Below are 13,659 nucleotides of genomic sequence, written 5' to 3'. Positions count from 1 at the left end.
CAGAATCACTTTATAATGAAAAATAATATATTTACAATTCCTATTAATTGGTTTATCAATCTAACTTTTGCGTTTGCAGCATATTATCAGTCTCAAATATGTAATGGCAACTGATTCTACAGAGGGAGACAAAACTGTAATATAACAACATATTGTAATGTAATATTTTAATGACTTTAAAAACCCCACATATGTATTTATTATGGATTTTCTATAATCAATCAAAATTACACACAGGTTCAGATATACACATACTCATGGTAGTGTTTGCATACCCTCGTTTTTGCTGCCTTATCTGTGGCAGCTGTGTTGCTTTCAGACTGTATTATATGTTAACTATTAGATTAATATTATATTTTTTGTCTTCCTTTGTAAAACTAGCTCCTTTGTTGCCTGTAGATTTATTCTTATTAATGCTTGGTCAGCTCTTGCTAAAGGTGCCCATTTTATACGAATGGGTTTGTACCTACATTATGAAATCCTTACTGACTTAATAAGCTGATGACCACAGTGGTTATTTTGACTGGAATAAGTGAAATCAGATTATACCCTGGATCTGTTGAAGTTGCTTTGAAACTGACTTAGGTAAAACTCTTTGTTAGTCTGTTAAGATCTAGTTGTCAAAACCTAGACATGTATTTAAATAGTGCAACAAATAAATAATTAACCAGCCACTCTTTTACCTTGATGGAAAGCATCATGAGGTCAAGAACAAGGCCCATAGGAGGCATAGCTAGAGATGGACAAGGTGGCGGTGTTAAGATTTCCATTGGGAGTGTCCAGGAGGGACAGGATATAAATAGAAGTATATAAGAAGGAAATGCTACATGGTTTCAGAGAAGAACACATAAAACCTGCACTTCAACAGTATTATAGTGGTTATTACATTAATAGCGTCTTAATTGGGACTGCTATTTTTTGAGCCACTAATTTATGTTTCTCTTAGCAGAATATTAGGAATGGAATTCTCAAATGATGGATGAGCAGCATGATTTAGTGCAGGCGCAGCAATGTCGTCCTCTACTGACATTACATTTGCATTGACAGAACTGGCATTAGTAGATGAGATGTACTGTCAAAAGACAAAGTCATCTATGCTCCAATAATCAACAACAGGGTTAGTATAACATTTTCTGAGGAGCTAAAGATTGTAAATGGTACTTGTCAAGGAAGTACCTTGTAAATGTTCAGAGTGGGAAAAGAGTTCTTGTCATCTGGAAATAAGGAAGAAATCTTGTGTATATGTTCTACTAAATTCAAAAGGCTTTGCAGAATGTGGGCTAATGATTGGGTTTTAAAATATCCACTGATTAAAAAAGGAAAAGAAAGGAAAAGACCTGACCTGATGTTTGCCAGACAAACATCTAAAATATGTGAAAAGAACCTTGAGTAAGCCAAGTAGTTTGAATTTCTTGAAATGTGGCTAAATGAGAGAATGATTGATGGAGAACAGAACAGCATTTTATTAATCAGAAACAGAAACTACAAATATGTTTATAAATGAACGATGGCAAAGCTTATGGAAAAACGAGCAAGTCTTACTTCACATGATCACTTCACAATACAGCAGAAAGAAATGCCCGTCTTGGATAATAATAACAGTAGATGGCAGCATTGTGCCACTGAGTCGCCTAGTCTGCCCAATCCAAAGGAGCAGAAGCGCAACGACGACGTAAACCTCAGTTCTCACGAGACTCTGCGTGATCCAACATGGCTACGACCTGTTTGTGGAACGTAAACAAAGTACTGAGCCAACTACATCTCTCTCTACATTATAAAGGTTTCAACCCCGAGGAGCTGGACTATTATATCGATTCCTACTCCGAACAATTATTCACAATGATAAAGAACGAAAACTAACGGAGCCGCTCGTAACCCGACTCCATCATCAAAACGACCACTGGACTCATTCACCAACTCAACAACCCGGAAGCAGCTGAATGAAGTACAAATACTTTTTTCAACTTTGTTATTTTCCAACTTTCTGTGAATGGTCCTTGATCTCTCTCGGTCCTTGATTAATGGTCATGACAATTTGTATATTAATTATCATGAAATTGATGTCACGGTCCATTGTGTATTCAGTGGTGCTAGTTTCAGTCATTATGCAAATCTGCTGTTTACAAGGCTGGGGAAACCTACAGTCAGCTGAGACTGAAGAACTTGGTTGAGTGAGGAAACGCTACGTCCAGATGCACACAATTAATTTTCTGGGGTAAATGAAAGCAGTAATTTGTGTAGACAAACTCTATATTCATAGACAGCTTTTATGCTTGAAAATGGTAAAATGGTGAAAACTCTTTGGCTGTATAAATGCAACTACGCAATATACCATAAAATATGAAACCTAATCACAATCCAGTCATAGAGTTTTTGATCCAGAAGGCCAGTTTATAGTATCTACATTGCAATGGTCCTAACAAGATGGTGCTTCATAAAGTTTCTCTTCACTAAGCAACCTGCCAACCTCAGAACTTACAATAGCTGGTGACTTTAATGCTGTGTTGAATCCAATAATGGAGAGATCTGACCTTTCTGCTAATAAAATAACACAACAGAATACATGAAAAATTATGCCTTTATTATTGTTGGACTATTGTTGGACACTTTCCACTTGATCAAGAATACACGCCTTAATTCTGCAGACATAAATGATGTTTTTATTAGATTTTACATTAATTTATACACCTCTTACTTTGACCCAGATATTAAAGATATTTGCAAAGTCATCAGTACGTCACACTAACTGATGCACTTGATTTCTGGCCCAGCAGGTTCTCAGTTTTGGAGGAATAATGTGGTTGCTACAGACCATGTGGTATTAGTTCATCAGCTCAATTTTAAATTCAGGATTCAGTGCAGTTACTTTGTATAGTAAATTGTATAGCATATGTACAATATAGAGCATTAATAAGTCATTCCAGGGCAAAGTAATGTCACAACACTTATTATGCATTTATAATACAGAATTACAACCAGGAGACAAAAACAGCAAGAAATGAAACCAAAACTAGAAAAGCATTTCCTGAAGAAACTGCGGTGTGAATGCTGATAGTTGAATCTTTTGAGCTGAAATGTAATAACTGCTGGAATGTTAAGTTAAAAATGTTGAATGAGCTGAAATACACAGAATCATTCACTTGAAGGTTAATGTTCAAAACTGCTGTTTCAAACTTTCAAAGTTGGAAAGCAGCTGAACAGGTTTGACATGTACATTAGAAAAAGCTGACTAATGACAAAAGAAAATGTAGAGTCAGAAAACACCTGAATGAAAGCTCATATTCTTTAAATTAGCAGAAGAGTAGAATTATGTATTTTAAATGTCTAAACTCAAGAATCACAAATGAAAAAAGATGCTTGCATGTCTACTCTAATCTGCTGTGTGTGTAGATCACTGCAGGAGGAATCCTGAAGTAGAGCTGGGTTGATGGTAATAAAAGTGGAACTAAAGTCCACAAAAAGTAGCCTGGCATAAGTTCCTGCACAGTCCAGATTGTCTGTCAGAAAAGAGCTCATCCAAATCTTCGGAGAGTCATCAACAGACCTGTGGAGTGTGTGTGTGAAACGCTGGGAAAACCAGAAAAACAAAGAATTAAGATAAAAGAATGAGCAACAAATCAGAAACCCAAAATTCATCAATCATCAGGACTTAGAACATGACATGCTTTTTACAGAATTTTAAAAGGCTTATAGATCTAGAAAGCTACAAATACACAATATATTTTAACATTAATCAATACCAGCAGTTAGGGCTGGGCTATATCATACCGTTCACGGTAATACCGGTATAATGTTGGGCAACGATAGGAAAATGAAATATCGCCATAGAATATGGGTAAAACGCGCATGCGCAGTGCCTTTGTTTACATACGCACATGGCGACAATGCAGAATGAGAAGAGCGAAAGTGGATCGTTGAATGAAACGATGAACCAGAATTGGTTTGTAAAAATGCTGCAGCTTCAGTGGTGTGGGACTGGTTTGGCTTTCATCCGTCAGATACACAACAAAGCACTATTTTTGGTAGAGCATGCTAGCGGGCTGTCGTTATTACCGTGTTTTTTGGAAAATACAGCACACTTAAAATCAATCCTTTGATTTTTCTGAAAATCGACAGTGCCCCTTATAATCCCGTGTGCCTTATGTATGAATTCTGGTTGTGTTTACTGACCTGGAAATGATTTTATGTACACGGCGCTCGAAAATCTGTCAAATGTTTCAGTACGACTTTGCTAAGCTATGAACCCGCACCGCTTGATGGATTGTCGGAGCATTACGGCTATCGTAGGCAGGAGCCTGGCGGAGTGATACTACTGTGCTTCAACATAATGTTACCGTATTGTGTGTGTATAACCTCTTTTTAAGTTTTGTGGATATTATACATGGTTATGCTGAGGATATGTCGGCCAATTTCCACTGGAAACGCCTTTTGGTTAAACTGTCAGCGAGGAATTTGCACTGTTACATTTTTATATAACTTTAATGCACATAAAAAAGCTGCTTGTTTAAATGAAAATACATTGATGGGTTGTTTTTTTTTGCACTAATAAAGTTGAGGAATTGTAAAGTATTTTGTCTAGTGTCAATTATATCGTCAGTTATATTGTTATCGCAAATTTTCAAATGTATATCATGATAAATATTTTTGGTCATATCGCCCTGCTCTACCAGCAGTGATATTCTAAATATGTCAAACCACTGTGACCTACTCCTCCTCCGCCATTATGTCAAAACGCACCTCACAACAGGAACAAACATGCACGTAACAGCTCGTGGTTTAGTTGCGAAAAGGAGACAGGAAACACCAGTATCGCAAACAATTTCTTTCTACCTGGTTTCATCCACAGCTACAAAACTCCACAGGACTTCCTCCTCCCTTCCACTCCTTGATTCCTTTCTGAGCACTGGCCTTGCCCAGACAGGTAAGTTGAAATAATGGACAATGAGATGATGCAGTAACTATTGCCTCAGCCCCACTTGCATAACTCTGGTTTTTCCTTTTTCCCAAAGTCATCACATTATCTCAAATGCATGTGGTTACTTGTCACCCATGTGACTTGACAGTATTTATAGTTTTTAGAAAAGAGTTTTGTTTTCATTTCCTATTTGGAAAGAGGTCACCTGGTTCACTGATTCTCTTCAATTCATTTGGCTTCTACATAAAAGCGAAAGAACAGAAAAGAAAAATAAAAGCAAATACTCCCTATAACCAAACCCAATGACTGTTTTTAACATATGTGCTAAAATCTGGTATCCAGCATATCTATCTAGCTATCTATCTTTTTTCTCTCAGAGAAAGATAGGTACGTTGGCATATACATATACTTTCTGAAGTAAAAATCAAATGATTTCAAAGAAAAAGGGGCCATTAACCAGATGTTAATCATCTAGTGGGAAGCTTAAAAGCATGATGACTGTTAGAGCATCACATTAATGTACGAGGTGTCACATCAGTGTGTAATATTCATTCACATGCTTCCATATACCCCGCCCTGTGACAGCTGGAGTAGGTTCCCGCAACCCTGCAACCATGAATTAGATAAGAAGTTATATGAAATTGGTTGGAGGGATGGATGGACTTTCATGCACTGTGCATCACTACTGTAGAAAATTGTGTTTGTGTGAATCTATTACAATGCATTTTGATAAATCCATTTGTATCCATTTTCTGGCTCCACTAAATTAAAAATTTATCTTGGTGCACAAAACTACACTGATAAATACGAGTTTATTTATTTTGGAATTTTCCCTGTTTAAAAGTGAATCAAACCAAGAAGGTAAAGCTCTGGGGTTTCCCCTCTTCTGTCCTTAGATAACCTATCATCATCATCATCAGCCTGAAACCTTCCTTTCTCTCTTTTCAAGTGGTTACAGTTGTTATACGAGTGATTCATGGTTGTTTCCCCTAAAATTGAATGGGGCATTTATTCTGTAGAATAAAGGCCACACGGATTAACAAAAATTGAGAGTTTCACCATCTGCTGGTACCCCGCAGAGTTTGGAAATGATTGTACAAACCATTTACAGTTTAGTTTGGTTAAAATTCTTGAATTAAGCGAAGTGATTTGAATAAGTGTAGTAACTTCGATTTCTATTTCAGCTAATCTCTGCTTTGCTTCCTGTCTTCACACAAGTGCTCAAGACTCTGTAATCCAAGACCCAAGAATGTGAGAAGTAGTTATAGTTTTGCATTATGCATCAGATCTGGCTCTTTCAACCCCACAGAGGGTCTTTTCCATATACAGATTCAAGTTTCTGCAGCCAGAGGTCAGCAAGCCAAGGTCTCTGTCCTTGTTTGAGTCATGATGCTAGCATGATGCCCACCCAACCAACATTTACTTAGTCCCTATAGGTGCAGGTCACCAGGAATTGAAAAATTTTCCATCCAAGCCTGGCTCCATGAACACATTTTATCTGACCCTCATGAGAGGGTCAGATAAAATGTGACAATAATAACAAAATGTTGCAACAACAACAATAATAACCTCTGTAGATAAATTGCAATTTGTGAGTAATAGTCACAGTATAACATGGCAATTTTTAAACACATTTTTCATCAAAATCTTTCTAGAGAGATTTCCACATCATATTTTTGGTGAGCTATTTATCTACTAGAGCTTTTCGAATCCTGTCTTGTAAAGAGGAAGCTGAGTAGTGGGCCATTCTACAAAAAGCACTGTGTATTCCTCCTTTCTCAGGGAATGTATCAAGTCTTTTTTTAGATAAAGGGAGTTTGGTTCTCGTGGCAGTTTTAGAAAGAGAAAAAAGCATGACAAGCTGACTGATGTACTGCGACATGAGGGGAGTTTTTTTTTTCACATCCTTTTGCTAAACAAAATACCAAACTCTGTGTGTAAGTGGGCCGGAGACCACATGAGGGGCAGTTTCTGAGGAAAGAAAAAAATTTTAAATATAATTTCTGTCTTGTTGTTGCGTATACTCCCCTGCTGCTGAAGTTCACCCTCTATGGAAAACCATGTTTAGTCATTTTCACTGAATGACATATAAAATGATACATGGAAACATAAAAATGTGTTATAAAGTATCTTTGCTTATTTGAATGCATCTTGACATCTTTGATTCCTCTTCTCCTTTTCAGTGTTTTAGTTGATTGTGTTAGATTTTATCTTGGTATGTGTCTGTGACGATAGACAACAGTCTCCAAACAGTTTGTGGTTGTGCGTGGTCTTTTATTCCATGGCCAGTTTTGTAAACTAAAGTAGCACTGAAAGAGTTTTGTGGAGTTACAGTAAAAGGTTGTACTTTGCCTTCCGGTTAAGGCAGATTTGGAGACATTTGGAGACAGTTCTTGTAATAAAGTTGGATATCATTGCTGCTATAAGACAATAAAACTACATTAAAACAGATGAAATGTTTTGAGTATTCTGGATTTGATGTATGTATTTATTTTAACCTTTGATGCTTTAACATAATTGTAGTCCACATAGTGAACAATAGCTGACAGTGTGTTACTGTGTTTCTTCCATAACTGTTTCATGTGTACTTCAGCCAGTTTTTTGTCTGCCTTTCAGATATTTCTTACACTAAAAGTTTTTTTTATTGTCTGTAATAATAATTAACAACAGCTAGCATCTCATCAGTTAACATTCGCCATTTTGGAAACATGCCAAGCCAAATTATCTAGCATAATACAGTGTGAGCAGGATGTGACTACACAGTAGCACCAAATGCTGATAGTAAAACTTCTGTGTGTGACTGTGTGCCAGAATAAGTGCTGTATGAATAGTTGAAGGTGGTTTGCAATATGCTTTAAGTGAGTGACCAAATTAGAAAAGGTCTATATAAATGTAGTCCACCACAGACATGAAGTGTCACCAATTTAATCATGTCAGTGTCCTTCAGAATCTATTACTCTGTCCACTGTCTAATATATGTTGAACAAGTCCTTTCTAAAGAGAGCAAATTTGTTTCATATGCTAATGTTGTGGCCATCAGTGTAAGAAGTAAACTTTCTGAATTTGATGTGCCGTGCTGTCGCTATGAGTCTTCCTGTGGGCATTGCGAGCACACTCAGTTTTTATTTATGCAAATATATTGGTTTTAGCTGATACAACTCCACTGTTTGCAACCTCTCTGTCTATCTTACTGGTCACACTTCTTTCCTGTTTCCCACTGTTGTTTCATAGCTAATACAAATATATACATATATGATAGCTATAGAAAAATAGAGCTCATCTTATCTTGACCACCACTGGTGACATCATTTAACACCTTAAGATGCTACTCCACCCAAAATATAGTTTGAGCATGAAAGGCTCACTTTCGCGTGAAGATGACTGTTAAAAACTTGCAGCTTAAAGAATAAAGACAGACATTCTCCATGATGACTGTGATACAGTCACAAAGCCTCCCCAATAGGCATGGCTGTTTTACACAACTGTTATTTTGTAAGCTCATGTGAAAGGGATATCATATGTTCTTCTACATTATCTCTGTAGAGAAGGTTTTAAGGTTTGTTCGTTTTGGTGTTGTGACACCCTCTGGGTAGCTGTTTTTAAACTATGGGCCAGAGATAAGCCTGAGGCCCAGGAGCTACACCTTAACCTTTGTGGTGTTCGAGATCTGGGATTTCCACCACCAGCTATCGTCGGTTACCTCTATGAAACCAAAGACTACTTCAAAATAAAGTGCTATTTTCTTTTTCTCTTCTGAAGATGGTTTAAAGTGATTGTGAAGTTGAAATATCATTATATGTTAGTCAGCATCTAATGTAAATAAATCACTTGTTATTGCTTTTACAATTGGCTGAAATATACCACCTTTAAACTTATGTTGAGCACTCAAAGTATTTTCCACACAGTCCCATATACCATCATACAGCTTTTTTTTCTGGCTGTTTCTGACATTTACACAATCAGTCACACTCTAGTGGGGGCAATGAGGACAACATGGGGATTCAAGATCTTGCCTATGTAGATTAGGGATTGATCACGCAACCTTCCCAGTGGTAGACAACCCGCTACCACAGCCTCCCACGCTGTTGCAGCAAATGTAGAACGGTGTTCCTCTTTCCAGGGCATGGTTTGTCAGTGACGATGAAAAGACATTCAGATGCAGCGTGTTCCCATTTTTCAGTTTTTCAAGATCAATTTATGACATTCAATTCAGAATAGTAATGAACTCTGGTTATCTGACTAGAGTGCTGACTAAATCTTCAACACTTACTCTGCTAATAGACATGAAACACCTACACTCATCCTTACTCATTACAGTTACCATATGATCTTTTCATACAAACAAGCCATGGAAAGGATTATTAATGATACAGTTTCAGATGGTTTGTAATCATGTATTACATATATTCTACCTTTTATATAACCTCTTATCATTAATCAGTCCATCATTTCCATTAATCATTGATCTATCCAAGCTGTTAGAGAGCAAGAAGGTGGTGTCCACCCTGAAGGGCTTGTCATGCCATCTCAGGGCACACAGAGATACAGACAGACAAGCGTTTGCACTCAGAACATACTTCATAGAGTGCCTTTTAGTAATTAGAACAACATCTTATTTGTATATCACATTTAAAACATGCATCCCAAAAGGTTGATTCTGTTGTAGCGTTTTCAGTGGGAGAAACGTTTCGTCACTCAGTGTTTCGTGAGTGACGAAACGTTTCAAAAAACCTTTATAAAATTATTAGGGAAGTGACACATGTACTATAAATGTAGGTTGACAATGACATCACTGGCAGTTAATTGTTGGTGGAATATCAAACACAATAACGTAAAAAACATTTGGCAATAGTGGTCAAACTGACTGACGAATAGCTGAAGGTTGCAGACTTTTCTGTGACTTATTGCCCCACATTTGAACTGGCTTTCAGTGTGTCTGCCCCACATAGAAACGAAGACAACACAACAACATATGTGAACACTTCACATCAATAGCTAACATGTGCTTTTTAAAAATTTAGAATAGTAGAATAGAGTGATCTGTGGTCTTGCCTGTGTACGCAGGTATACAGCAGGTGAGTGTATGTGCCTGTTTGAAATGATCTATTGAGTTGTGTGGGTGTGCACTGAGGTGCAAAAGGGGATTCCACACAGGTGTCTGGTTTTTTATTTGATGTTGGTATAACTCCATCATACACATGCCATGTGCAGAGGAGGTGTGGTGCGTAAGATCCTCCCAGGCACTGGGTCTCTATTTCTCATTGAGTCTCCACATGTGTGACATCATTGGAGTTTCCCCCTCTATCGGTGAGAGCCTTTTAAAACAGCCTCTCACAGATAGCGGCATCAAACAAGAAGAAGAGGTGGAAGAAGAGGAGGAAAGGCTGCTAAGAAGTGAACTGTACCTGATAGAAGGCACCCACTAAAAACAATGGAAGGTGAATGCATGGTCGCGCTGGATACAATGATCGACAAAGACACAGAGAAACAGGCAACACAGGAAATCAAGCCCAGGTCAAAGCTAACCATGGCCCTCCTGGCATTCACACTTTGCCTCGCTGCTACTGCTGCTGCTGCCCTCGTTGTTAACAGGCGTGCTGAGGTGGGTTTTAAAATTCTCTCTAAACTACTCAAGAGCGCCATTGACTCTCACAGTGAATGAACTGTTTCACCTAAAACCAACCAGTCTGTAACAGCGTTCTGTGTCATGCTCTATTTCAAACAGGCTCCTGGACAAAATGAGGACAATTTTGGTGAGTACCCTCAACTCTTACAAAAGTAGTGGACTTATTGATGTTTGTTTGTTTTTTGTTTGTTTTTTTAGCTTAGTAATGTTAGTGACTAGTAGGCGAAAACACTGTATAATTCATATTCTCTGTCTTTTCTTGTTCCCAGATCTCCATCACACTTTGAGGCAAATATCAAATGTGAGAGCAGCCATTCATTTGCAAGGTAAGGGATGAAACCCAAGTAAAAAAAAGTGCAAGGCATATTTTAGACTGATTGTGGAGAACCATACTACACCTTTCCCAGTATTGTAATCATGAAATCACACGTCTCTGTGAGATTCATGGGACATTTAGTGGATCATAATTGGAGGAAGTTCTTGATTCAGGAAGCTTACCAGTTTTTCCAGAAAGTTTTAGAACTTCTCCTTGATTTTTAAGGGCACATTATGCCTGTTTCCTTTGGATATTTTGGAGATTTAAATGAGTTCTAGTTAGACTGAAGAATGTAGAGGATAAATGAGAAATAGGCTCATGTCACTGCAACAGAATTCATTTGAAATTTCTCTTCAGGAACCCCTGACTCAAGTGCAGTTTTATTTCACTGTTAATCAGAAATTCACCATGGTGTCTGCCATTTGTCTGTACTATTCAACAGGAGTACACAACTATAGTAGAAAGACCTCAGTGGAATGGCAGAAGGATGTGGACCAGTCCCACTCTCAGGGAGGACTAGAGCTCGATAAAAATGAAATTGTGATTCCTCGAGATGGCCTCTACTTTGTTTACAGCCAAGCATCTTTCCGGGTTGACTGCAGCAGCGATGCCGACGATACCTCCTCACACCCCATGGTCCACCTGAGCCACACTGTCAAACGCTGGTCTCGCTCATATGCACCTAAATATGTGACCATTCTCCACTCTATCCGTACAGTCTGCCAAAAGACAACCAGTGGGGATTCAGATGAGGATGGGAACTGGTACACTGCAGTTTACATGGGGGCTGTGTTCAACTTGTATGCTCATGACAGACTGAGAACACAGACAGAGGAGGCAATGCTGGAGAAATTGGAGGATGAGCCAGGGAAGAACTTCTTTGGTGTTTTTGCCTTGTGAGGAGAGGTGTCTGATGAATGTAGGTGAAAAGGTGACCTCAGACTCCATTTCTCCACCATGACCTGCTGTCCTTCTGGAAGGCTTTTAACTATTGAATGTGAGGAAACCACAGATGGTTCACATTGCACTAAAGAGGTGATGGAAAATGTACTTTAACCATCAGCCATACTTGAAATATTTGTATCAGTAAGTCATTTCATTTTTGTAAGTAAATCAAACTATTGTAACTACAGCAGTCAACCAAAGAGTGCTACCATGTCACTACAGGCTGACAGAATAGAAAAACAAAGGGTTTACTTTTTGGGGAATTTATTTATTTAACATATCTTTGTCGTATTTATTTTATTTGTTGTATTTATTTATTTATTTATTGAAATATTGAAATACTTATATATTTATTAATTTTATTGTGTGTTTTATAATGAATGTCCTACTGTATTTGTGCTGATTTTTATGTATGAAACTATTTGTTTCGTTTTATGGCAAGTACAAACAAATGTCTGAGGATTTATAGTGCCTGTGGTACTCTGAAATATTTGAATAAAACTCAGCTTATAAAGAAATCATGTTTGCAAGAGCTGTGTTTATCATTTTACAAACCAGTGAAAAAAAGAAAAAATATCAAACATGCTACAGGGTCAAACTAAACAGAGCAAACAAATGAGCCACAACGGCTAAAGAAAGCTCAAATTATTGCTAGTGTGTGCGATGGGACAATTAATTAACACACGGTAGTAACCACAGAGCACAGTGTGTCCTCTTTTTGTGTGCAGCGAAACAGTCATGGAAGTGGAGGAGTTTAACTGTTACTTCATCGAGATGAACCCAAATTTATCATGCTTGCTAAATACTGAGATATTTGTCTCTATGACACCATTATTGAAATGTTTATGTTACCTTTCAACTGCATGCACACTAAAAGAATACTTTATAATACTTGCAAATGAAGTAAAATTAAATGTGCAACTTATTTTCATGTAATCACCCTCCCAGTGTCCTGCCTCCAGTCAGTGAAATGGAAATGGGGGAAATACAGTTAGGTCCATAAATATTTCACAGAGACACCTTTTCCCCCTCATTTTGGTTCTGTACATTACTACAATCAATTTTAAATGAAAGAACAACAACTCAGATGCGGTTGAAGTTCATACAGCTTTAGCTTAGTGGGCTGAACAAAAAGGTTGCACACAGTGATCGAGAAACCTCTAGCAAATAACATCCTATATATTTAAAGTGGTGGCAGCACGGTGGCACGGTGGTTAGCACTGTTGCCGCACAGCAAGAAGGTCCTGAGTTCAATTCCAACACCAGGCCGGGGTCTTTCTGTGTGGAGTTTGCATGTTCTCCCCGTGTCTGCGTGGGTTCCCTCCGGGTACTCCGGCTTCCTCCCACCGTCCAAAGACATGCAGCTTGTGGGGATAGGTTAATTGGTCTGAATGTTCGAATGAATGTGAGTGCAAATGGTTGTCTGTCCCTGTGTGTTGGCCCTGCGACAGACTGGCGACTTGTCCAGGGTGTACCCTGCCTCTCGCCCTATGACAGCTGGGATAGGCTCCAGCGCCCCCCACGACCCTGAAGAGGATAAGCGGAAGCGAATGGATGGATGGATGGATATTTAAAGTGAATTTAATTTCATTTGTGCTTTTAAAAAGGAGACCCACGTTTCACTCTAAATTGTCACTGTCTGCAGGATTTGATACCATTACAAAGTGGCAGACCACGTAACGTTACAGAACTGCGTTACTGACACAATAAATGCAGTTTCAAATCCCTCGTGTACAGAACCTGGTTTAAAGCCTGATTCCAGGATGGGGTTTCTGCTAATGTTTCAGACATTGCTGTTAATGTCTAAAAGCTGATATTAGAAAGCTTACATGTTACTTATGGTAATGTAACCTCTCA

The 13,659-nt window shown here is 38.2% G+C and overlaps 1 protein-coding gene and 1 long non-coding RNA gene across 2 annotated transcripts; both read left to right on the top strand.

The window, feature by feature from the left end:
- Positions 1-1,701: 1,701 nt before the first annotated feature.
- LOC146644354 (uncharacterized) lies at positions 1,702-7,290 on the top strand. The gene is made up of 3 exons (XR_014909326.1): positions 1,702-1,945; positions 4,847-4,921; positions 6,100-7,290. It is a non-coding gene; the product is annotated as an uncharacterized LOC146644354 (long non-coding RNA).
- A 218-nt stretch (positions 7,291-7,508) lies between these two features.
- On the top strand, positions 7,509-12,256 carry LOC146644353 (tumor necrosis factor-like). Its single transcript, XM_085396323.1, has 4 exons — positions 7,509-10,517; positions 10,641-10,668; positions 10,811-10,867; positions 11,300-12,256. Exons 1-4 carry the CDS (start codon positions 10,347-10,349, stop codon positions 11,755-11,757), a joined length of 714 nt encoding a protein of 237 aa, XP_085252449.1. The 5' UTR covers positions 7,509-10,346; the 3' UTR covers positions 11,758-12,256.
- Positions 12,257-13,659: the final 1,403 nt, after the last annotated feature.

Source organism: Rhamphochromis longiceps, linkage group LG22 (assembly GCF_057381845.1).
Source record: "Rhamphochromis longiceps isolate RC_006_pf linkage group LG22, R_longiceps_female_GT1.1, whole genome shotgun sequence".
NCBI classification, from domain to species: Eukaryota; Metazoa; Chordata; class Actinopteri; order Cichliformes; family Cichlidae; genus Rhamphochromis; species Rhamphochromis longiceps.
This window is presented reverse-complemented; position numbering and strand designations above follow the sequence as displayed.

Bases quoted from the DNA above. Each gene is read 5' to 3' on its own strand.
- LOC146644353 (XM_085396323.1), top strand. From the start codon at position 10,347: ATGGAAGGTGAATGCATGGTCGCGCTGGATACAATGATCGACAAAGAC. The intron at 10,518-10,640 runs GTGGGTTTTAAA...TATTTCAAACAG, and splicing joins TTGTTAACAGGCGTGCTGAG to GCTCCTGGACAAAATGAGGA. The intron at 10,868-11,299 runs GTAAGGGATGAA...ACTATTCAACAG, and splicing joins AGCAGCCATTCATTTGCAAG to GAGTACACAACTATAGTAGA.